This window comes from Theobroma cacao, chromosome 8 (assembly GCF_000208745.1).
Source record: "Theobroma cacao cultivar B97-61/B2 chromosome 8, Criollo_cocoa_genome_V2, whole genome shotgun sequence".
NCBI classification, from domain to species: Eukaryota; Viridiplantae; Streptophyta; class Magnoliopsida; order Malvales; family Malvaceae; genus Theobroma; species Theobroma cacao.
Genome location: NC_030857.1, coordinates 17,361,508 through 17,387,391, shown reverse-complemented (window position 1 = coordinate 17,387,391; position 25,884 = coordinate 17,361,508). Strand labels below are relative to the sequence as shown.

At 34.1% G+C, this 25,884-nt stretch overlaps 2 protein-coding genes across 2 annotated transcripts; one reads left to right on the top strand and one right to left on the bottom strand.

Moving 5' to 3' along the window:
• Positions 6,598-10,469, top strand: LOC18593018 (FT-interacting protein 1). Its single transcript, XM_018125551.1, has one exon. It carries the CDS (start codon positions 7,236-7,238, stop codon positions 10,293-10,295), a length of 3,060 nt encoding a protein of 1,019 aa, XP_017981040.1. The 5' UTR covers positions 6,598-7,235; the 3' UTR covers positions 10,296-10,469.
• Positions 10,732-25,462, bottom strand: LOC18593017 (threonylcarbamoyladenosine tRNA methylthiotransferase). The gene is made up of 11 exons (XM_007020021.2): positions 25,113-25,462; positions 24,985-25,023; positions 23,539-23,630; positions 19,976-20,225; positions 19,307-19,426; positions 19,158-19,233; positions 18,751-18,959; positions 18,487-18,595; positions 13,388-13,480; positions 12,210-12,370; positions 10,732-11,388 (listed from the first exon to the last, which is right to left on the bottom strand). The coding sequence occupies exons 1-11, from the start codon at positions 25,287-25,289 to the stop codon at positions 10,843-10,845; spliced, it is 1,872 nt and encodes a 623-aa protein (XP_007020083.2). The 5' UTR covers positions 25,290-25,462; the 3' UTR covers positions 10,732-10,842.

Genomic DNA, 25,884 nt, shown 5'->3' with positions numbered 1-25,884 from the left:
TTTATTTTTAAACATTAATAATGTATAATTTATTTAAAATATTAAAAATTGATAGTTTAAATATTAATATTTTATTTATACTTTAATCATTAATATTAAATGTTATTGTGATTATTTATTTTTATTTTATTTTATCTTTTAAATATTAATAATTTATATTTTTAAATATTAATAGTTGATTATTTAAGTATTAATATTTTATTTGTAATTTAATCATTAATATTATAAAATACTACTATTTTATTTATAATTTAAATGTTATTATGATTATTTGTTTTTATTTTATTTTTTAAATATTTAATAATTTATAATTGATTTAAAATATTATTAATTGGTAATTTAATTTATAATTTAATTATTATTATGATTAAAATATTAATACTTTTAATTAATTTTAAATTCAAAATATTTTATAATATATAATTAATAACTTAACCTTTTATTATAATAAGATTTATTTTTCTCTATTTGCATTTTTCTTTTTTTAATTTAAAATTCACTTAATAATTTAAAAATTAATATTTTAAAATATTAAATTTTTATTTGTAATTTGAATATATTATAACTAAAATATAAAAAATATTAATAATTTTTTAATTTTAATTTTAAATATTAATTTTTTAAGTTTAAATTTGTAATTTTTAAAAATAAATAAGGACATTTTAATTCAAAATGTTTGAATTTTATTCCCATGAGTGTGAAATAGCTAATATCATGAGAGAAGATGGAATTAGCTATTCCAAGAGCAAACCAAATAAGGGGATAAAATTTTGTAAGGAATAGAGGGAGAGTGGCTTAGCCATTCCTCAAACCAATCATGACCTTATTTGTACTTGGTATCTACATTAATGAAATATCAAGGAGTCTCAAAAACTACCAAAAAATCTGTAGATTCTGTATAATGACACCAGTGTGTTTTTTGAGAGCTCTTTAACTTGATAAATTTTTATAGACATGGGAGGATGCAAAGAATCAATAAGCAATGAAGTTGAGCAGATACCCTGTCTAGGTTTTCTTATATACACGGAAATACATGCATGTATGTATGTATATATATATGTATTTATATATATATATATGCACAGAGAGAGAGAGATTCATTGAAGTAGACAAGTAGACTAGTGATAATTATACAATTTGAAATTGTTCTAAAACAAATTAACCATCCAATGGTTAGTTGAATGTGTCCTATTTTGTGGGGGAGAACTTGGTTGCCTTTGGGCTTTCCTGAGTGTCTATGCTTTGGGTTTAGCTATGTGCTTTTCATTAATCACACAACTATAAATTGTAGCATTTCCACCTAATCCCATTAACCAAATTGAATCACAATCCCTTCTGCCAACTCCCTTTTCAATTATGAGTTGACATGTGAGAATCATAAGGTCGGATTAATTGAGTTTGAACTTTGAAACCATCCCCTCATTTTAATGCCATTCATTGAAAGCCTTTGGCTCAAGCAACCCTAGAGTTGGTAGCGCTCCAAACTTTCCTGACCCTAACCTCCTTCCCAATGAGGTTATTCCACCATTTGACAATTTAATTTTTATTTTGTCACAAGGACTTCCACTTTGTTTAATTTACATTAAAAAAAATGAAAACTTTTAATTACATTGTCTTGTTTTAAAAAAAATTTGAAATAAATTAATTATTTTAAAATTTACACTAAGATATAAATATTAAAATTTAAAATTATTTATGTCGAGATAAACGACTTTTATCGACAGAGCCAATCTAGGTGGTGTTGGTAATTAGTATTAAGACACTATCTTTGGAAAAGCCATTACTTTGTTCGTATGTTGACTTGAGTTAATTATTTGGACTAAGACTACCAAAAGTTTGTGCTATGTGTGTCGGTTTGTATGTGGTGGAGCCACCCAATTCAAATGCCGAGAGCGTGTTGTGAACGACTTTGAATAAAAGAATTTGGATACAAACCATGACCTGGATTCCATTGAAATTTTCAATTCCCTGTCTTTTTCTTTATTTTCTATGAAAAAACATGGATGGTTGCATTAATGTTGGATAAGTAGTACTGTACAATTATTTTTATTATTTTTATATAAATATTATAAATTTCACATTAATAAGAAATGTAATAAGTCTTGACTTATAATTAGTAAGAGTTTTTTTTTTTTTACTTAACGAGTTGAAAATATAGTCCCATACTCAACTCTTCATTGATATTGAAACTCCATGAGAGACATCAAGATTGAGATAGATCTACACCAAGGTAGATCAATCTTTTCTATGGATAAAAGAATTAGTACAATAAGCACGTTATACAATTAAGTAAGATAAGATATGATATATTTCACGTCAATAAAAGATAAATTTATAAATAAGAGTTTATCTTCACTTAATATACATATTTTTTTAAATTAAAAATATAGACGATAATACAAGCACTATCCGTAAGGATAAAATATTGGGATTGTTTCTTTTCGAAAATATCAACAATGAATATTCCGCCCCATATCCTCTCTTTGCTATTCATCATCGGCTAGCAAAAGGGTATGGGGATCATCAACTTAGAGCCCACATGTTCTTTATCATTTTACAAATTAGAGAAATACTCAAGTGTTCCTTAACTTGAAAAAGTATGTTCTCCATCGGATTGCATAGAGCAAAGCTATGTTCTATTATTCCAGTATCTTCTTTTTTATGAAGTCGCCATCTTTGTAAAAAGGGGGGTATATAGAAAGAAAAAAAGAAGCCAAAAAGGTAGCATGTGCCTTTCCATGTCGGTTCGATGCTACAAACAAAATATATAGGGATGGTGAAGAAAGCAAGCACATGCCTCTCCTAAACCTTCATTCTGGATCCCAATCTATGTTTTTTTCATTTATTATTCTCAATTATTATTTTATTTTTATTAGCAGCTTGCACATGGTTGAACCATGTTTGACAAGCTCTTCCCACCCGCCTCAATCATCAAAATATTGAAAGAAGAGAGAGGAAATGGGGAAAATGTAGAAGAAACAGAACAATTGTCAATTGTCATGTAGGTTTTAGAATGTGATCGAACTAATAAATAATTTAGGTTTATGAATCAAACATGTGTTCAAATATTGAAGTAGTATATAACAAGTTAACAAAGCTGCTTATTTTCCATTTAGGCAATTTTGGTGACTATCATGAAAGGAAAACGACATAGTACCTAAAATTATCTCTGAATTATTAAAGAGAATTTAAATAAAATTTTAATTTTTTATTATTTTTAATTAAATTTTTATATTTTTATTTTAAGTCAAATAAACATTTATTAACTAATAGTTGACTAACTGTTGTTAATTAAAATATCATTTGTCATTTTATACTTACATGACATTAATGTGACATACTAATGTGTCATAATAGATGATGATATAATATGCTAATGCGACATGTTAACATGATCATATTATATTTTCACTTTCACTATCAATACCACGTGAGCATAAAAATAACATTAATTATTACGATTGAGGATTTGAATAGGGTAAATAATTCAGCTAGGAGCACGCGATTTTTTTGACAGCTTGAGTGTGACCATTAATGGAGGATAGAAGCTATTAAGACAATACCCAAAGATCCCCACATCCAAGAATAAGGCACTTAGGGGTTCTCTTTATTTTATTTTATTTATAATTAGCTTTATTTGTACTTTTTTTTTTCATGCTATTTGTGATCATAAAGATCAAAGTTAATTTGAGCTTTGGCACTCAGTAGCAAAATTTACGTAATTTTTTTTAAAAAAGTGATATTTATATTAGTAGTAATTAATTAATCATTAATTATAAAAGTTTATTTAACTTAAAATAAAAATATAAAAATATAATTAAATTTAATAAAAGATTAAAAATTTATTTAAAATTTTTGAATAATTTAAAAAAATTTATAAATATTATGCCCTGTATATTCTATTTGACACCAAAGCTAATGCTCCAAATTTCCTTGAATGTGAGATAAAAATGGAATGTGAAGAAATCATGTAGCATCCACATGTCTCTGTCTAAAACCACCAATAAGATGAACAGAAATAGTTTTGAGCATGTTAAAAGAGAACAAACGAGTAAGAAAAAAAAAACCCATCATTTTTATAATCCCTCTTGGCTTGTTGAGTTGAATCCAACAAAAATTGTAATGCTTAATTCAATATTTATTATGTTGTAGGGACTCTCAATAGAAAGGGACAGGAGTGAACAGGTTGGGTTTTCTATATTTTTACAAAGTTCAGTCAGAATGTAGTTAACTGCTTAACAGCCTGTTGTATAGTTGCCCTTGCCCAATCAAATAACTGCATGTCTTTCATTACCAATTCATCAGTATTTGAAGATAGGACAACTCTTACAACAGGACAATGCTCTCCCCATCGCTCATTTGTTTCATTTATTTCTGATCCCAAGCAACAGATAGTGTAGAAATTCAGCTTCTTTAAAGCCATGTATATCATGTCTATTTTTGTATTTGAGTAGTTCTTATCAGATTGCTAGAGACAGATAGAAGATGTCTCACCATCAATCTATGTGGTAATTTAAGGGTAAACCCCAAAATCATTAGTAAAGGATAAGGTAGTTTTTCCATGTAAGAACCTTTTTTGATTGAGTTGTAGGACTAGACACTACCCTTTGGCTTCATCATTACAAGATTGTGATCACAAAATGAAAACCATATTAAAATTAAGATGCCTTTTGAAAAAAAAATAAAGTTTTCCTACATAGGAAATGATTAGGCTAACTTGATAAATATTCTCAATTGTATTTTTTTTAGTTTATGCATCGAATTATACACTTTAATAGTTATTATAATATAACATACATATGAAAATTATGAATAGGATAACTTTCTTAATAAGAATATCTTAAAATGATATTTCCCTTATAATAAATATTTTTGGCTTGGGTAGCAATTAGCAAACTCCTATGTTTTAACTTGCTTTTATTGTCCCTTGGAAAGTTGATTTGGGCAAAGAGAGTAGCCATTGGTATGGATCCATGAATAATGGGTTAGCTAGGGGTAGCTGCCATTGCCTATGAAAGAGTCAAAAACCCCATTTAATCAAAATGTTGAAAACAGTCCTTCCCTGTCCCACCTTTTTCCTTGGACCATGCTACATTTTCCCATTTATGATCTGCTAAGCCTTCCATTTTTTTCATGGTAAACTGACGTGAGTTTCATCTCTATCCACTAATCTTAGTGAGTTTCATCTCTATCCATTAATCTTAGTCCAATCACATCACTACACACACAGTCTTGACCTATTTTTCATTTTGTTAGGTATGCATATGTCGACCATCCCATTTTTTACATCATTATTGGAAAATTTGTAATTAACATAAATCTTAAGATGTCGGTCCAAATGCTAATAAACGAAAAATATCTATGAAATTCATCTTTTATTTTTTTTTAAAAAATATATGTACGGGAGTATTTTTTTTTTTTATACAGAATGGGGTGATTACATGTTTTAATTATTCAGAAGAAAATTATATAGAATTTACAACTAGGGAAAGAGATTGTACACATAATAGAGATCAAGAATGTGCATGGACCATTAATTTTGAGCAAAAGATGCTATGTTTTTTGTGCTATAGTAGTACCGAGCATGGTATCAACTTTATCAATACATTGTTGTATGTATTATACCAGATAGGCAACTTTGGAAAAAGGCAGGGGGACCCCTCGGACACATCTTCTATAAAATAATGCAAACAAACAAAGGATCAAAAGAAAAAAGAAATTGCAAAAAGGAGGGGAGAGAAAGCAAAAGGTGATGCCACGTTAAGTTGCATTCTACCATCAAAAGACATAGCAATATCCTATTTTGAGGGGTGGACATGACACACAGTTCTTACTTCTTAGCCTCGAAGGTAGATGCATTCCCGCTCTTGTACCAAATCTTCCACAATGTTCATGCCACCTCATCATCAATGTATCTAACATTGAAACAGTAAAATTTATAAATGTGAGTGGATATCTTATAATTGGGTATTCTAAGTTATTTGATTTAATTAAAGAACATTCAAATAATTTATATTTAAATTCAAATAGGGTTTGAATAAAAAAAAAATTACTACCCGTCACGGATACTCCAAAAATAACAAAAACTTACCTGTTGAGGTGGTAATAAAACTGGTTCTTAACTAAATAGTTTTACCACCCCTTTTGCATTGTATGAGGTAAACCAAACCTCGTTGGTTGAATTTAGAAAGAAAGAAATGGGTTGAAGTTGAGGATGCTTAGTCGTGATTGTTGACCTTTTTATAGCTTTGTCCGTTTCGTATTGTTTGAACCTTTTGCAGGACATGGAATTCTCTCAGGAAATAGTATGACCGACAATTCATAGGCTAATACCATCAAACGAGAATCATTCTAATTTCCCAGCAACTTCATGTATGTGCAGATAAGAACGCAGTACATCTTAATGACTAACAGATAAATATAAAGCAATTATTGTGTATTATATTTGATTCAATCCTGACTCATTTTAGTTTTGAAAAGAAGGGCAGACTAATGGTGTGGATGGGAGTCTTGAAGGAGCAACAGGGCCAAGATGAAGTATGAAGTGAGCTAGTTAGCTCATTTTGTAATGCGAAGAAAGAGAATCAATCGAAATCTCTTTTATTAGGCAAAAGCAGAATTATCAAGTTGCTGACCTTTTAGGCCAACGACTTGACAACCTCCACAGGGGTATTAATAATGGATCAGCCTGTTTCCTTGAAAAGGAGGGATCCTACTAAAAGGGGAGATTGCTTTTAGTGAAATTACTTTTGCAGGTTTCATGAATGAAGTGATCATTTTCACCCTTCGGAGAGAAAATCCCTACCACCTAAGCATTATCTCCATCAACACCCCGCATTGGAATTGTTGAAGAAAACTACATCCATATGCCCAAATCTCTCTCTCTCTCATTAACAAACAAATGTGCCCACCAGAATCTCTCTTTATCGAAGATATAGGGGCCACCTCACTTACCACTCTCTCTCTCCCTCCCTCCCTCCCTTAAACATATGTTTCTGTCTTCATACTCCAAAATGAACATCTCATCTCCACCTTCTAGTCCGCTCTTCCCCACGTCTGTTTCTCTCCCTCTCCTACCACCGTTTCTACCTTCTTCTTTACTTCTACTCTTTCTCTTCCCTTGTTCACTTTAGATCAAAATTAACCCAAAAAAGAAAAACAGAAAAAAACCTCTTCCAACACTTCCTATATTCTTGCAAGGTCATTGAGCCCTCGAAACTACCACCCATCTTACCATGAGTAAGCTTGTAGTGGAAGTACATGATGCCTATGATCTCATACCCAAAGATGGTCAGGGTTCTGCAAGTCCATTTGTAGAAGTAGAATTTGATGAGCAACGTCAAAGGACTCAAACCAAGCACAAGGATCTTAATCCTTCTTGGAATCAAAAGCTTGTTTTCAATGTAGACAACCCCAGGGATCTTCCAAACAAGATCATTGATGTGACTGTGTACAATGATAGAAAAGGCAGTCATGGTCACCGTAAGAATTTTCTTGGTCGGGTCAGGATTTCAGGCGTTTCTGTCCCGTCGTCTGAAACTGAGACCAGTATCCAACGCTATCCGCTTGATAAACTTGGCCTTTTTTCTCATGTCAAAGGTGATATTGCATTGAAACTTTATGCAGTGCATGATGGTGCTTCACATCACGCAGAGCCAGTACGTCCTACTCCTACAAGCATTCCTGAAAATGAAGAGAAATCCCCGTTTCAAGAAACCCAATTCCAGGAAACTCCATTTCAGGAAATCAACACCAATAATTTTGATGAAGAGATCAAGGCAGAAGAGAAGAAGAAGAAAAAGAAAAAGAAAGAGCAAGAAGTGAGGACCTTTCACTCTATAGGGACTGGAACTGGGGGTCCTCCTCCGGCTGCTCCGACTCCAATGTCTGCTGGGATAGGATTCGCAGCAATGAAGGAAAAGACACCGATGGTGGAGACTAGAGCAGATTTTGCCAAAGCAGCACCGCCGAGCGTAATGCATATGCAGTTGCCAAGGCAGAATCCTGAGTTCCTGTTGGTGGAAACCAGTCCGCCTTTGGCAGCGCGTTTGCGATACAGAGGAGGTGACAAGACTTCAAGCACTTATGATTTGGTGGAGCAGATGCGTTACTTGTATGTAAATGTGGTTAAGGCAAAGGATCTCCCTGTTATGGATATTTCAGGAAGCCTCGACCCTTATGTGGAAGTGAAGCTTGGGAACTACAAAGGCCAGACCAAACACTTGGAGAAGAATCAAAACCCGGTATGGAACCAAATCTTTGCTTTCTCAAAGGAAAGGCTGCAATCAAATCTGCTTGAAGTAATCGTGAAAGATAAGGATTTTGGCAAGGATGATTTTGTTGGGAAAGTTGTTTTTGATGTATCAGAAATACCTCTTCGAGTTCCACCAGATAGTCCATTGGCTCCTCAATGGTACAAATTGGCGGACAAAAAAGGGGACAAGGTTAAAGGGGAAATCATGCTGGCCGTGTGGATGGGAACACAAGCTGATGAGTCATTTCCTGAGGCATGGCACTCTGATGCACACAGCGTTAGCCACTCTAACCTGGCTAATACGCGATCAAAGGTTTATTTCTCCCCCAAGCTGTACTACCTTAGAATTCATGTCATGGAAGCTCAAGACCTCGTCCCACATGACAAAGGCCGACTCCCTGATCCATTTGTAAAGGTAGTGGTTGGTAAGCAGGTTAGACTTACAAAGCCAGTACAGCGAACTGTAAATCCAGTTTGGGATGACCAGCTTATGTTTGTTGTCTCTGAGCCTTTTGAGGATTACATAGATATACTTGTTGTCTCTGGCAAGGATGAGATTCTGGGGAGGGCGGTGATTCCACTTAGAGATGTGCCTCAAAGATTTGAAACTAGTAAGCCTCCTGATCCCCGCTGGCTTAGTCTGCACAAGCCTTCATTGGCAGAAGCGGAGGGTGAAAAAAGGAAAGAAAAATTCTCAAGCAGGATCCTCTTACGATTTTTTCTGGAGTCAGGGTACCATGTTCTTGATGAGTCCACACATTTCAGCAGTGATCTCCAGCCATCATCGAAGCACCTTAGGAAGCAAAACATTGGAATTCTGGAACTTGGGATTTTGAGTGCAAAGAATTTACTGCCTATGAAGATTAAGGAAGGTAAGATGACAGACGCATATTGTGTGGCTAAGTATGGGAACAAATGGGTTAGAACTAGAACTCTTCTTGATAATCTGTCTCCTAGATGGAACGAGCAGTATACTTGGGACGTTTATGACCCGTGTACTGTAATCACCATTGGAGTGTTTGACAATTCCCACGCCAATGGAAGCAAAGATGATGCAAGGGATGAGAGGATTGGGAAGGTGAGAATCCGGCTGTCAACACTTGAAACTGATCGCGTATATACTCATTACTACCCTTTGTTGGTTCTCACACCTTCTGGTTTGAAGAAACATGGGGAACTTCAACTGGCATTGAGGTTCACTTGCACAGCGTGGGTTAACATGGTGGCTCAATATGGGAGGCCATTGCTTCCCAAGATGCACTACGTGCATCCTATACCAGTCAGGCACATTGACTGGCTACGCTACCAAGCAATGCACATTGTGGCAGCAAGACTGCAAAGAGCAGAGCCTCCACTGAGGAAGGAGGTGGTTGAGTACATGTTGGATGTGGATTACCATATGTGGAGTCTCAGAAGAAGCAAAGCAAATTTCTACCGCATAATGTCAGTTCTTTCTGGGGTTACTGCTGTTTGCAAGTGGTTTAATGATATCTGCTACTGGAGAAACCCAATCACAACCTGTCTTGTGCATGTTTTGTTCTTGATACTTGTTTGTTACCCTGAACTGATATTGCCCACAATTTTCCTCTACCTATTTGTGATTGGGATATGGAACTACCGGTTCAGATCAAGACATCCACCTCATATGGATGCTCGGCTTTCACAAGCAGACAATGCACATCCAGATGAACTGGATGAGGAATTTGACTCATTTCCAACATCCAGACCGTCAGATATTGTAAGAATGAGGTATGATAGGCTCCGAAGTGTTGCAGGTAGGGTACAGACAGTGGTTGGAGACTTGGCAAGCCAAGGGGAAAGGGCTCAGGCAATTCTAAGCTGGCGTGATCCAAGAGCAACAGCAATCTTCATTATCTTTTCCTTGATCTGGGCTGTGTTCATTTATGTTACTCCATTCCAAGTGGTGGCCGTTCTATTTGGGCTCTATTGGCTGCGCCATCCTCGCTTCAGAAGCAAGATGCCCTCCGTGCCTGTCAACTTCTTCAAAAGATTACCATCCAAGTCAGACATGCTACTATGAGAAGAAAACTTCTCTCATCAGTTTTATCATTCGTTTAATCAGTTTGTGAATAAAGATGATTCAGTAAATAACTCAACAGATATTATAGCAGAAGATGAGGGGAGGGAAAAGCAACTATGCACTTTCTCCCTTGCTCCACTACCCCATAATAGAATCTCACTTTTCCTGCTTTAAGCTCTCAGCATTCTTCAGATTCATCTATAGAACCCACCATTCTTTTTGGCTGTAATTCAACATTTTGCAGAGCTATGATCTGTGTACTTAATCAATGTAAGAAATGTCCAGAAGGGCGGATGAAAAGGAGTGTAAAAGGACAAGGAATTGTCAGCCTATGTCTGCAACTGCAAGTTTTTACAACTGATTATAGGATCAAAATGGTTAGGAAGAAAAACATATCATTTAACAATTTGTTGTATGACTCTTGCAACAATTCGTGTGCAGCAAAATCTCTCAAACCTCATTGGTACTTGCGTCAAAAAGTTGCTTTGGTACATAAATTCTGACATGGAAGATCCTCCAAAACCAAAAAGATTTGTTCAAAGACTGTTCATTTGGACAAAATAGTCCTAAATTCTAGATGTATTATTACTGCAACAATAATAAAAAAGCTGACAAGGATTCCAACAAGAAGAGCCCTATCAACAATACCCCAGCCGCCCAGGGCCCAGTCCTGCTTTTTTCTTAGCCCCAGGGCAAGGCCATTCTCCACCTTTTTGTGCACATGGTTCCTCCGCTTCCTCAGTAACCAGCCAATCAGATTTTTGCTGCTTCGATCCTCCATCCAACTATCATTGCTGGAAACGGTGCATTCTTCCAATATAGTCTGTCCTCCGCAGCAGTTTGGTCCACAAGAGCAAGGTTCTGGCTCTTTTGAACATGCACCACTGTCAAACTGATTGAAGCGGGTAGAACATTTCTCCTGATTACACACCTTCTCAGGAGCCATTTTCAAATTTACTTGGGTGAGAGTCTCAATCACTTCACCAAACACCGACCATCTTCCCACGGATGTTATTTTCACAATAGCTGAAGTACCCAACATACTTTCTGGACCAATTACAAGAACCTGAACATATCCCTTGGTATGACCAACCTTGGATAACGAAGTAAATACGAGCTAGATATTAGCACACACCAGACAAATCATTTAGATAAAAGCACAAGTTCCAATAGCAATATCCAGTTAAAACTTGAAGCATGATTGGTTTTTAACAACTGGCTTCATAAAAGGCAAACACAAGCTAATTATTAGCATGCACTAAAAAATACATTTAGATAAATTCTGAGTGCATAAAATGCCAAGTACTAATTTGAAGTATCTAGTAAATCAGTATACCAAGAACTGGTATTAAACAGAGAAATTATACAACTAGCTTCAAACAGTTGATAATGAGAGTAAGAAACAGAGATGATAGACAACACTGACCAAAATGCATTAACATGAGAAAGGAAAATTTCTCACCTCACAGACAATACTTACCAAAATGCATTAACAACAGAAAGGAAATTTTTCCCAACTCACATTCCATCAAACCCGATAATATAAAAGGAAAGAAAAATGGGAATGCAAAGTAAATCACTTAAACGCTGAACTGCCTTCCAAGGGGCAGTTCATTTCTAACAAAAAAGCAATCAAGTTCCATATAGAACAAGACACCAGGACCATGAACACATTAATATGCCATCAAACACACACAAAAAAAAAAAAAAAACCCCCAACTTAACAGCTGAGTTTTGGTCCACAGCCATGGGACAATAATTCTACTTTAAAGCTGAAATTTAGTCGTTTAAATTAGTGCCACAACACTTGGCCAACACACACACACACATAGAACTAGTGCCACAACACAGGATGAAAAGGAAGTACAGAGAAGTTGCGTAAAAGATAATTTTACCAGTAGCAAATACTCTTACCAAGTGAATTCCATCAGCTGCAACTTCAGTAATCCATATTCTTTCAACTCTGCCTTCCATACCGATATATGGTGTAAAAGCTTCAAAAACAGAAGTTAATTCACGGCTCCGATTCTTCACAATAGTACTTGGGACCTTTTTCATCCTTGCAGCAGGTGTCCCTAGTTATAGAAGAATCAAACACATTAATTTATTAGCTTACTATAGATAGGAGCACATAAATTACTAGTATTTGCATTGGCTGAGCTGCCAACCATCTAAAGATGATTTGTTTAAACAGCAGAAGTTTAGAATTATAGAGTTAAGCTGTGTCTTGAATCTCAAGTTTTTGAGCTGATTTGAAGCCAATTTGGCAGTTGGAGCTTCATTTATTAACCTTAAATCAGTTTGTATTTCAAAACTTTTACTCCCAAACTCTAGATGATTTACCATCTATTTCTCACAAAAGAGAAATGCCATAAGTAGTTCTAAAACAATTTACTTGTTTAGAACAATGCCAAATCTAATGTCTTGTTCCTTCAATTGGGTGCTGGTATTGGGTTTGTGCAGGGTGATTATTAGAACAATTTTCACATAATTGACGTTGGTAGTTCTCTCTGTTGCATTTTTGTCATTAAGAACACCTTGCCTCCATGACTTAAGGTCTATAGAACTTAAAGCTAAATGAATGTAATCATAGAGTTAGTATAATCTTTTGTTATCTTGAGCAAAAGCTATGGCTATAAGGTATTCTCAGAAAGACTACCATAAGTTATAATCTTAAAACATCAAATTCTGCTAAAATCCAAAATATATGTGATAAAAAGATTTGAATTAAATTACTCTGTCCGTGCAGCTGTTCCAAGCAATGCAAAACATTGAAAGAAACTTTTTCTGCTTAATTACTATTCAAGAATTTGTTCGTCTTTAAGTTCTCAAGTAGACAAAGAAGCAGCCTAGGACATTAAAATATAGCCTAATTACTTGCCACAAGAACACAAGTGCGTAAGTGGAGGCCGGAGCCATGATATATGAATATCCAGGCAGTTATGAGCTCCCATAGAATATAACAAATTAATACACCATGCAAGTTGCCTCAGACAAAAAAAGAAAGCTTAGTGAAATAAACTTGACAACAGTAAAAATAAGTACAAAAGTTGTTATGAAGAAGCTGCAGCAATTATACACAAACAACATACCTGGTCTAGGATAGAACTGAGATATATGAACTTGTGGGAACTTGTATTCCTTAATAAGGTTGACTGTTTGAGCAAAATCTTCATCAGTTTCACCTGAAATGACCCAAAAATGAGTATCATTTAATCAAAGCCATTCAATTAAATCCTTAAATAGCTTATCAAGAGTAAATGTTCTGATAAGATCCTCAAAATATATATGAATGAGATGGAGGCTTCCTGCCCATTAGAAACCTCCATGGGCCTGTTTCTGGAGGGCTTGGACAGAGATAAAATTTGGGCCCTGCCCTTAAAGAGCATTCCCAAGCCCAGAGGCCGGGAGTAGACCAGTCTATAGGATGGCTGCCTGCCCAGGCCTCAAGCTCCTCCCTCTTCCAGGCTAAGATTTTAAAGCCCAAGCCTAAAATGAAGTCATTAAATAGACAATGTATTTTCATTTACATTTAATTCAAATATGTTTTAAAATATTTAAAAATGAACTATCAATATAAAATTATTTTGTACTGTTTTACTGATAAAAGTTCATGTTCATGAGCAGGCCAGGGCTAGCTCTCAAAGGTTTGGGCCAGAATGAAGTTTGGTCCATGAGCACCTCTAGCCCGGGGTTCTAATATTAAGGTAGAATTTCATTTAAATTGATATTATCATTTTTAAATTTGATATTATCCTTGATAAACCCAGCCCAAGGCAGGCTAGGCTTCGCAACCTGGGCAACCATGCAGCCCCATAAAGAAGACTGTGTCCTGAAGCATTTCCATTAGTAGAAAACTCAAATTAGTTCTGAAATGATGAGAGATGCTTTAGGGCCCATTTACTTTGAAAATTATTCAATATTTTCAGCTGCACTTTCACTCTAGATACATGCAATGAATATTAAAGTTGAAAAATAAAACTCTTGCTGTTCTAATTTAAAGAAATTGTGAGAAATACTCCTTCCCATAAGCCCAATTCAAAAATGACTCCAATTATAATTTTTAACTGTTTTTAGCCAATTCTTGACATAACTTGACCATTGTGCCCTTTAAACCATTTCCTCTAAATTAAATGATCCTGGTTTTCTTTATCCTACCATAAAGATAAAAATTCCAAAATTAAATCCTAATTTCTTTATCTCGCCGTCCAGCTCTCCAACGCCATTGAGGCCTATCGCGCCATCCAACTTTCTCTCACCATCCCAAAGAGCAGAGATGACATCAAGTTATGTATTTTGGATTTATTTGTTTATATTATTTGGAAGCTTAAACCTAGCTGCGAGTGGCAAAATCAATTAGTAATTAGACATTTTGTGAATATTTTTTAAGCATTACTTCACCAAATATTGGGTATTATGTGACTGGATATTAGGCATTGCATGGCTGGTTGTTATATATTGCGCAACTTAATCATTATGTGACTGATTTTTAAGAATTGCGTGACCTGTTTATTTGGCATTATGTGACTACATATTAGACAATGTGTGACTGGATAGGAGGCATTGCTTGATTAAGTTTTCGGAATTGCTTGAGTAGTTTGCAGGCACTTCGTAAGTAGTTTTCAGTCATTGCGTTACTTTATCTATCCTACTGCTAAAGCTGAATATCTAGTAATTCAATCCTTTAATAATCAATTCTGTAAAATTAAAAAAGAATTAGGAATGCTTAATAACCAATTCAGCCCCCTTAATTCCACTTATGTCGATGCAGAAAACCATCCAAATTTAACTAATACAGAACTCTTAAATTCTCTTTAAAGCACTTATTACATCGATTTATATTCATCAAAAAACAAGCCTAAGACCATTGAACACTTTTTCCAAGAGTCAGCATTCATGCCTATAAATAGAAGGACCCTTGTCCATTCCAATCAAAATCATCTTAATTAAAGTCACAAAATCTCAAACTTCTCATGGCTTCTAAACGTTCTAAAGGGAAAATCGGAAAAAGTGATGATTCTGAAAAGGAAGATATTTCTAAATATGTTGCAGCATATATGGGAAAATTGATGGATGTCATAGAGAACATGGAGGACCTACGTGTTTTGATCAACAAGGTGTTGGTTAGGACAAAAGTTCTAGAGACAGAAATTCTGAACAATAACAAGATTTTGGCTGAAATTTATAAAATAATTGATGACATTAAGAATAAATGAACCATGAAAGGTACATAATACATGGTACTTATGATATATCATCTACTTATTTTCAGTTACATGAATAAAAATCTTGATTTATTACATATTTTACATAAATAGTAACTGCCATTAATTTTTTTATGCTCAATAACTTATTTACTTATTATAATTTTTTTATTTTCTATTTATATTAAAAAAGCAAAGGTGTGATGATAATAGTTGAAATATTATTTTTGTTAGTCATTGTGTGATATTCCAACTATTGACAAAAATGATGCAGCCACGCAAAAATGTTCACCCACATATCGACTTTACATAGTGACAGAAATGAACCAATCACGCAATGCCTAATATCCATTCACACAATACCTAAAAAAAATAATATTCTAACTATTGTCATCACACCTTCGCATCTCTTTTATAAATAGAAAATTAAAAAATTATGGTAAGTAAACAAGTTATTAAGCATAAAAGAAATTAATGGCAGTTACTATTTATATAAAATATGTACTAAATCAAGATTTTTATTCTTACAATTGAAACTAAGTAGATGACACATCATAACAACCATGTATTATGTGCCTTTCATGGTTCATTTCTTCTTAATCCCATCAACTATTTCATAAATTTCATCCAAAATCTTGTTATTGTTAAGAATTTGTGTCTCTATAACTTTTATCCTAATCAGCACCTTGTAAATCAAAACACACAAGTCATTCTCCATGTTCTTAATGACATGCATCAATTTTCTGATATATGTTGCAACATATTCAAGGATATCTTCCTTTTCAGAATCATCACCCTTCCCGGTTTCTCCTCTACAACGTTTAGAAGCTATGAGAAGTTTGATATTTTGACTTTGATTCAAATGATTTTGATTGAAATGGACCAAGATTCCCTCTATTTATAGACATGAATGCTGACTCTTTGAAAGGGTGTTCAATGGTTTTAAACTTGTTTTCTACTGAATATAAATCGATACAATAAGTGCTTTAAAGATAATTTTAAAAGTTCTGTGTCTGTTGAATTTGGATGATTTTCTGTACTGACATAAGTGGAATTAAGGGGCTGCATTGGTTATTAAGCAGTCCTAATTCTCTTCCAATTTTACAAAATTGATTATTAAGGGGTTGGATTACTTAGATATTCAGCTTCAGCAGTAGGGTAGATAAAGCAACGCAATGACTGAATACCAATTATGGAATGCCTACAAACTACTCAAGCAATTCCTAAAACCTAATCAAGCAATGCCTTCAATCCAATCACACATTACCTAATATTCAATAACGTAATGCCAATAAACGGTTCACGAAATTCCCAAAAACCAGTCATGCAATGCTTAAGTCACACAATATATAATTACCAGTCATACAATGCCCAATATCCAATCATACAATACTTGGTATCCTATGAAGTAATGTCTAAAAAATATTCACGAAATGCCTAATCACTAATTGATTTCGCTACTCACAGCTAGGTTTAAGTTGCCAAATAATATAAACAAATAAACCTAAGAACCCAAAAACCATACCTTGATGTCATCTCTGCTCTTTGGGCGAGATCGACCTCGATGGCATTAGAGAGCTAGACGGCGAGATAAAGAAATCGGGATTTAATTTTGAAATTTTTATCCGAATAGCTGAATAGAGAAAATCGAGACCATTTAATTTGGAAGAAATGGTTTAAAGGGCATAGTGGTCAACTCATCTAAAAAATTGACTAAAATCAACTAAAATTATAATCGAAGTCATTTTTGAATTAGGCTTATGAAAAGGGATATTTCTCACAATTTCCTCCTCTAGAAAACCAAACACCTAAATTTAATTTTCTTAATGTTCCATTAAACTAGAAAATGTTTTCATATTTAGTTAGTTACCTTATTGATCATATTTTATAATTATTATTATTTTGAAACATTAACAGATCATATTTAGAATAAGAGTGCAGATAGATAATGGAAAATATTTTCCAAACCAGACAGGACCTTAGTTCCCTCTTATGCACATCTATATTATACTATATATCTCACAAATTCACTGTTTCTATAACAGTGTCTGCCCTTTGTTTCTATTGGCCAGCTGCCCATTGTCCCACTTTTCTTAGGCCCTGTTTTGGGTAGCTTTAGTGCTTTTATTTATGTACTTACATGTTTTCTTACCTTGTCCATTCAGCCCTTCTCTTGCTCCATTTTTTAAATTCATTTGTAGGTTTTTTTTTTCTCATTTTCATTTAGTCTCAATTTATTTGATTTACACCAACTTTCATTTTTTGTCTTATAACAATTTTTCCTCTTCATCATAATTTGATTTCTCCATTTCCAAAGTTAGTAAGTGGATTTACCAATTTCTATTGATTTGAGAAACATAATATAAGATTTACTTCATATTTTTTTATAGTTTGGAAATGACAAATGGTATGTAAGTATTGAAAATTGATATGCCTTAACAACTTTTACATGAAAGCAAATAATATATTATTATTTTTGTTGTAATTTTAAAATATTTTATTGTTTTAACCCTTGAATTTCTTGTTACTTTAAAATATTTTAAGTGCAAAATTTTGTATTGGAGTTGAATTAATCATCAACTACTTCTAACTTATAAATTATCATCTAATCAAACATTCAAATGTAAGACAATTTTATCCTACAAAAAAACAATTAAGTTATTTTTGTAAATTAATTATCTATTATCTAAATTTATACGTAAAAGATTGCTATTTATTTATATCATATTTATTCTTAATATTTTTTAGTGTCATATAAAATTAAAAAGATAATTTTACATGCCACATTGCATGGGCATTGGTCCTTCTTTAGTTCTTTTTACTAACATCTTTGCAGAAGACAAGAAAAGAATATGACATGCAAAGGCCCTAAATAACCTTAGAGATTTTCAGCACTTTATGTGTGTGTGTGTGTCTATGCGTGTGTATATGTGGCATGCATGCATCAAGAAAGAAAGAGTAAAGGGCAACTGGATCTGCACACTCACCAGGAAATCCACATATTATATCAGTTGCGATCTGCATTCCTGGCACAAGTTCAGTCAAGGTATCTACCACAGTCCTAAACTCGCTCACAGTATATTCCCGATTCATTGCCTGAAACAATCTAAGACGATTATAATTTAGTAGAAAGTTCAGGCATTCACCTTTAATAAGTACACATTTTTATATGTTTATTTTACTTACTAAATAACAACTTAACTTCACTAGCCAAAATGAAGAGGCAGTTATAGGACCAATGTTGGACTTACGGTCAAGATGGCATCACTCCCAGATTGAACTGGCACATGAAGAAAGGAATATACACACGGGTGACGTAAAACATCTGCTATCTCTTTCAGGTGCTCCAAGATAAAAGGAGGATTGGTCATCCCAATTCGTAGCATTGTGTTCCCATCAGGAGGAAGTTCCGCAACAAGGGCATTCAACAAAATTGGTAGGTTAACCCCAATGTCACGACCTACAAGATTTTCTAACCTATAAGCACAATCTCTGTACATATGTATTCCTATATATGTATGCAACTACAATCCTTAAAAATGTATGAATGTATGTATTCAAAAACTTCAAGAATATTCTCAACTATAGATCCTGTCGAAACAGGACTTTTATATCTAAAGTTTCTTTCGCAGTAAGGGAAGACACAAAAATAAAATACCATAAGCTCCAGTATCTTCACTGCTCAACCATATCTCTTTGACCCCATCAGCTATAACAGTTTTCACACGCTCAACCTGCATTGCACAATGTTAGTAAGAACAGAACCAAACAGTCATAAATATGTAGTCATCCAGCTTTGTAACTTACAAGACTGTCAATAGTGTAGCTCCCTAAATGACCACGAGCATGCTTTGTCTTGCAATAAGTGCAAGCACCTAAACAACCAACATTAATCGGAAGAATCTCGACAAACTTGTTCTTTCTGACCTGATACAAAATAAACAACATTGAGTTAAATTCATCTCCAGATTAAAAAATGCCATCCTTATGCTAATTGGTAATTATCTATACTTTTATAATTGAAAAAAAAAAGCCCTTGGCAGTTTTTAATAATGAATTTAAGTACTAACCCTAAAAACCTAACCATTAGCCATTAAACACCATTTTCCATGTAAACACTGTCAAAGCTAAATGACATATGGTACTAATAAAATAACAAAAATTAAAAAAATTATAACAAATTTCTGTTACTTATATCACTATCACCTCATTCTCCTCAATTCTCTCTCCACTTCTCTTGCAATCTCTCCCTCACTAACTTTTCATTATAATTGTATTAATCTAATAAATAAATTTATGTGTTTATTTATGTGTTTCACCTACGTTAGGTGAGTGGTATTAGACTACTCAGTAATTAAAGAAACACAACCAATAAAAAAATTACAGGAAATCAAAATGCCAACAGTATATTAGAATAGGAATAAAAGAACTCAATGCAAACAAATTGCAATAAATAGTAGCATCCACAGTTCATACCTTAGGAAGGTCCAGGGCTGGCAAGGTCTTGCGGTTCATAAGCCGCACCTCATGACCTTTCAGGGTCTCTTCTACAACTTCAACCACGCGGTCAATTTGCTGAACTCCAACTATGCTGACCCCCTCTAGCTCTTTCAGATCTCGACTTCCTTGAGGAACACACCCAGCAACCACCAGTGGCTTTTTTGCACTCTTACATTTTGTTATTAGAGTGTTCATAGCTGACTGACTTGGAGATTTCACTGTGCATCTGCAAAACAGATTAACAAAGATCATTTTAATTGTTAAAAATAGTGTTTGAAGGGAAAAAATGGGAAAAGTGTGTCGAAGAGAGTGTGTAAAAATGACAACCATTAGAAGAAAAAGAATATAGTGGAGTGAAGAAAGAGGTGAGATAATTGTTCAAAGTTAACAAAACCTTAATTAATGCAGAGAAAAAGATGCAACACAAAATATATATAGTAGGCTAGATGGCAGGGACCTCCGCAGTATGGTTACAAAGTTTTCTCCCCCACTCCACACACCACCCCCCACCCCTTTTTTATTTTTCTCCTCCTTTCTTTTCAATCTCCTTGTACATTTCCAGTGGGCTAGATAGAGGAGGTAAAACTTCCTAACAGTAATCTACAAATACATGAGTGTAAGATTTAGTTACGTTTCCTATAATATTAACAACAGCTTTAGCAGCAGGCACGCTGCATGAAAAACTGGAGATCCAGACAATATCAATTAGGTAGCTTCTAAGTTGATATACCCAAGAAATTTTAACATGTTATTTATCGTGGTAGGAAACTTTTGGCGGCAAGGAGGGTCAACCAGCCATCTATTACTAGTGAGTATCACAGGAAAAGGCAATGTCCAAGATAGTCAAAGTTGTCAAAACTTACACTCTCTATCTTAATTAATACATCAATTAAAGAGATTAACTGACTGAACAATATTTTCCTCTAACCTCCATAAAAGGAGCTAGCCATATTCAGTTGCATATGCAAGTAATAAAGCAGCCTAAATGGCTGTAAAGCTGCTCATTCTCACTCAACCTCCATTGTCAGCTGACTCAGTGAGGAAGACTAACAAAAAGGCATATGTGCCAAACATAGGAGAGGTCTAGCAACATGAAATTCTAGGAATGCAGCAAAGAAACAGCATACTCGACAAGCATTATTAAGAAGTACAATATGAATGAATGTATGTATGTATATATTTGCTTGAAAACATGTCTCCTAGGGCTCGTTCAAACTATTATATCTAAAGCATTCCAAAATTTTCCCCACCTCCACCCACCCTTTCATTTATTCTCTTTTCCATATTGCTATAAGAATTCATTCCCACATCAGCAAATTTGTGTGCCCTTAGTAAAATTTGGTTAACCATACATCTTTGCAGAAATAGGCATTCTGCTGATAGTCAATTGACTGTAACGTATAACAACTTCTCCCTATAAATATTGATGTTTAGGACACATGTGGATGTTACAATCTTACCCAACAAGTTTAAATCTTCCATGGACACTTACAAACTGTTTCGGCTTATCTCACATATCAGCTCGGAGTCATGGAATTCTTGTAAAAGAATGCGCAAATAGTTATTATTTTTATGGTTCTTTCACTATATGTAGTATATACAAAGGAAGAATACAAAAACTTAATAGTTAAAAATTCCAATAAAATGTCATATAGCTATGTTCTCATGTCCTAAATTTCGGAAGCTGCACGTTTGACGCCCTCTGTTTCTGGAACAAACCACAAGATCATGTTCATGCTCATTGATCAAATTTATTTTGTCTGAGAAGGTTTTCTGGATAAAAGAAGAGATGCTAATTTGCAGCAACTTTCATTCTTAAATAGACAACACTTTTACTTTAGATGTTTGGATATCTATCCACTTGATACATGATTGATGCATCGTAAAAAGGAGTACTTCCCCTTCTTGTTCTACATTAATCATAATTGCATGAATCTGATGTTATATTTTTTAGACTACATCCAAAAAAGAAAAATTGCATAAATTGTATGATTATTGCTGTGGGTAATTTCAGAATATTATAGCACCAAAGGGTCCATGTATATTAAAGTTTTGAAGACAAATCTGTAGTTTTTACTTATCTTAGTCATTCCTTAGTCCTTGTGATGCCTCTAAGTAGAATAGACATATGAACAGGACTCCAGCATAAGCAACATATCTTGATGAAATCACTGTTTATCAGGAGACGCAGGCAGAATCCAAATCAAGTAGAGGATGAAAAGATATTGCAAATATTGATGCCACAATATCATAGCAAAAGAGAAGCAGCTATCCTTGGACATGAAAAAGGTTCAAAGGCTCATGCTGGAGATAATAGATGTTTCTCATTGGATGATGCCTGCTGTTTGTTTGATGTCAGACTAGTTCAGGCATCTTATAATCATCTCATGACTCACAAGTGAAAGTACACAACAAGCTTTTCTATTTAACTCTCCAAGAAATGCAACTTCACATTAAAACGGGTTATACTCTTTAAGGAAAAGCACTCAATTTAAACCAGAAAACTCTCCAAGACATCTTGTGCTTAAATTCTGATATTTCCAATAATTTTTAGCAATTAAAAAACAAGTAAAGAAAAATTAGGCCTATAATGAAGTTGACATTCATGAGCAGAAACCAATAAAGCAACACTAATTTTTATTATCTAGTATCTACAAGGTGACCAATCTTCATCAGTCCTCTTCACCATGAATGAGCCAAGCCGGCTGAAATTTTTAAAAAATTAAAATTTTAAAATAAAATAAGGTCATATAATCCTAGATGTGCTGAAAGTTCATATTGGAAACAGTCCTCAAGCCTTGAAAGCTTGTCAGCCTTCGGGTTTTACTGCAGCATCATTGTTATTTAGGACACAGAATGACCTAAAAATGGAATTTTTTTGCTTATTACTTTATAGAGCCACTTATGTGTCTTATCTTAATAAAAGTACAACACACACACACATGCACAATCAAAAATATCAGCAACATTAAATATGTCAATAGGTATAAAAATCTGTATTGATTTGAAAACATGATGGAAATTCAAAGTAAAAATTTGAAAATTTTAATATGTAACCCATAAAAGTTTGGGTCTTCTACTTCTTATACCCTTGTGGTTATGGAGAGACGTACAAGAAATAATAACAAAAAAGAAGTGTTAGATATAAGGAGCAAGTTCAACTATTTAAGTTAATCAGTAGTTTCTGGGAAATTATTAGAAAGTTTTAATAAGTCCAAAAGTTGTACCTAGTCAACATTGTTGATATTTCCTCAAAATGTCATCAATATTTTGGGACACATCATAATATGATGAATATATTATGATTTAATATTTCCTTAATATAAGGATACATCCACTCATATCCATAAGACACAAATAGTAGAGGAATATATATCGAAGCCATGAAAACCTGATATTTTGATGATTTCGTATTCGTTAATAGCATGATACACATGCACTTAGGATTAGTGCCAAAAGAGTACTAAAGAGAAAAAGGGTGACGGCAATCTAGAGAAAGATCATAACAAATTAAAATAATTCAAGGATAGAAGCTTTACGTATTTATAAGCCAAAGGTCTCCCTCCTCAGGATTGTCAGATATTGCATAGCCAAATGCTGAAAGCTGACCTGCCATATATTCGCTGTCACTCTGACAAGAGGTCAAAATATCAGAAAAGCTTATAGCATAAATCAAATTGAAATTTACACTTAGAACCATGCATGAACATGAAGGAAATGGAGAAATTGAAAGATTGAATAGTCTTTAAGATAGGATGGAGTGGTATGAGGGCGGTTTGAGCGTCGAAGGAGTGCATTCTATAGTTATGATACCAGGTCCGTCGTAGGAATTCAAAGGCTTGTCTACGGTAGTGATCGATTAATTTCAAAGGGAGGGCTTCACAGAAGCTGTCAAGAGTGACTAGTTTAGGGTAGAAGGGGCATGCTCAATACATAAGGACTAGTAGAGGCAGTAGAGGTTGCAATGCATCTTGATTGTTGTCTCACTGACAAATGTTGAAGTTCACATATAACATTAGGTTTGCCAAATAGTCAATTATTATTACTATCTCCAATATAAAAGATTTAAAACTAGTAAATAACATGATATATCACAAAAAAAAAGGAAAAAGCCTTTGTTGGTTAAAGTAACAAGGTTTTCTCCTCATCTTCAGTGGCTTTAAAGTTTGGACCTCCTCAACATGACAAAATCGGTGCTTTGTAATGCACTAATTCCCTTGATTAAAACTCACAACCAAGTCAACCAAAATAGTTTAAAACTATGTTTAGTGGGAGGGAAAGATGAAGGAATGAAAATACTGTTTCTTTCCTTACCTTCCTTTGTTTGGTAGGAGGGAAAAAGGAATAGGGAAAGCAAATTAATGGATTTGTACCTTTCGCTTCCCTCGAAATCTAATTCTCCCAAATTGAGAGGAAAACATTCTTTCTAATCACGGTAATCATTTTATTTACAATTTTAACCCTCATCTCTTTCTTTCCCTCTGTTTTCCATCTTTCATACCAAACACAATGAAGGAAAAACAACTTTCCTTCCTCTCCTTCAGTTTTTCTTTCCTAGCTTCCTTCCTTTCCCTCTATTTCCCTTCCTTCCTACCAAGTATAGTGTAAATCTTGAAGCAACCACATGCAAATCCAAAGGTTTCAAAATTAAAATGATAGCAATAACGTAGTTCCACTAATGATTAGTAATAAAAAAAAAAATTCAATTTCGTACGACATAAGAGCTCAAGGTGGGGTTACTATTATTTCAAGCGTTTATATTCCATATATTTCAGTCAAGTCCTCTGGATAAGCATGTAAGACACAAACTCTTGATAAATCCAAGTATTTAAGGGAACAAGAAAGAAAGAGCTACCAGGAATTTTACATTCAACTATGCACTAGAATATAAATATCAATGAAGTTCATTGAGTTGAACACAGGTTATGGTCTTCTTTTAATCTAAAAACTACCCATTAAACTATACATCAAGAGAGAGCACTTGCCTGGTTATGTGAGCACCCAAAAGTCTTGATATAAATAGTCTGCAATAAAGAATTAGAAGAAAAAGGGAAAAGAATCAACAACTATTATTAATGGATAAACATAATCATATTAAGAAGTAAGATGGGACCTGAGTGCCAGGGATTTTGGGAGGGAGTAAAGGAGTGAGAGGGTCATTTGTTTGAGAAATCTTGTTGGGTTTGTTTCTATGCTTCTTCCTGGGATTAACTCCAACCGCATTCAAAGGTAACCTGAACCCAGGAGGAGCTCCGCCACTGCCAACCAACAAATCTTCTATGTCTTCCATCTCCTTTGTTCGTTGCTTTCGACTTCAGTTCAGGGGCTGCAATGGAAAATAGAGGCAAACCAGGTTTTTCTGGCAGACAAGACTTCTTATTCCTCCCTAGTCCTGTTACGAAAGGAGTACTGCTTCGGATTGCTTTACCCTTAGTTCCCAAACGACCAAATGACAGAACTTGCTGGGCTTCTTATGTTTCGTCTGGCTGAAGTGAAAGATCAAATCAGCCCAACCATGCGTTGGCTGATATTTGACTACTGATGCTATAGAAGATGGCAAGGCTAACTCATGGCAATCTAAAGGGGCCAGCGGGAAGCCCATCCTTGCTTAATAAGTAAATCAGAGAGATGAGCATTTGATTACATCCATCAATTAATCCAAAACGACTCAATTATAATAAAAAATTCACAATAATTAAAATCGACTTATCTCGGTCGATTCTAATTATTTGTAACACTTTTTCAACAATTTTCAACAATATTTTTAAAAAAAAGATTAATCAAATGTTACCTAAAAGTTTTATTTCTCTTTACCCTCATTCACGTCGCAAAATATACTAATATTACAAAGCAAATGACACAACATAGTTTCAACGGAGCCACTA

Coding starts and splice junctions, on each gene's coding strand:
- LOC18593017 (XM_007020021.2), bottom strand. CDS start 25,289: ATGGAAGACATAGAAGATTTGTTGGTTGGCAGTGGCGGAGCTCCTCCT. Junction 20,226..23,538: donor GACCTTTGGCTTATAAATAC/GTAAAGCTTCTA, acceptor TCTGTTTTGCAG/ATGCACAGTGAAATCTCCAA. Junction 12,371..13,387: donor TCAGTTCTATCCTAGACCAG/GTATGTTGTTTG, acceptor TTCTATAACTAG/GGACACCTGCTGCAAGGATG.
- LOC18593018 (XM_018125551.1), top strand. CDS start 7,236: ATGAGTAAGCTTGTAGTGGAAGTACATGATGCCTATGATCTCATACCC.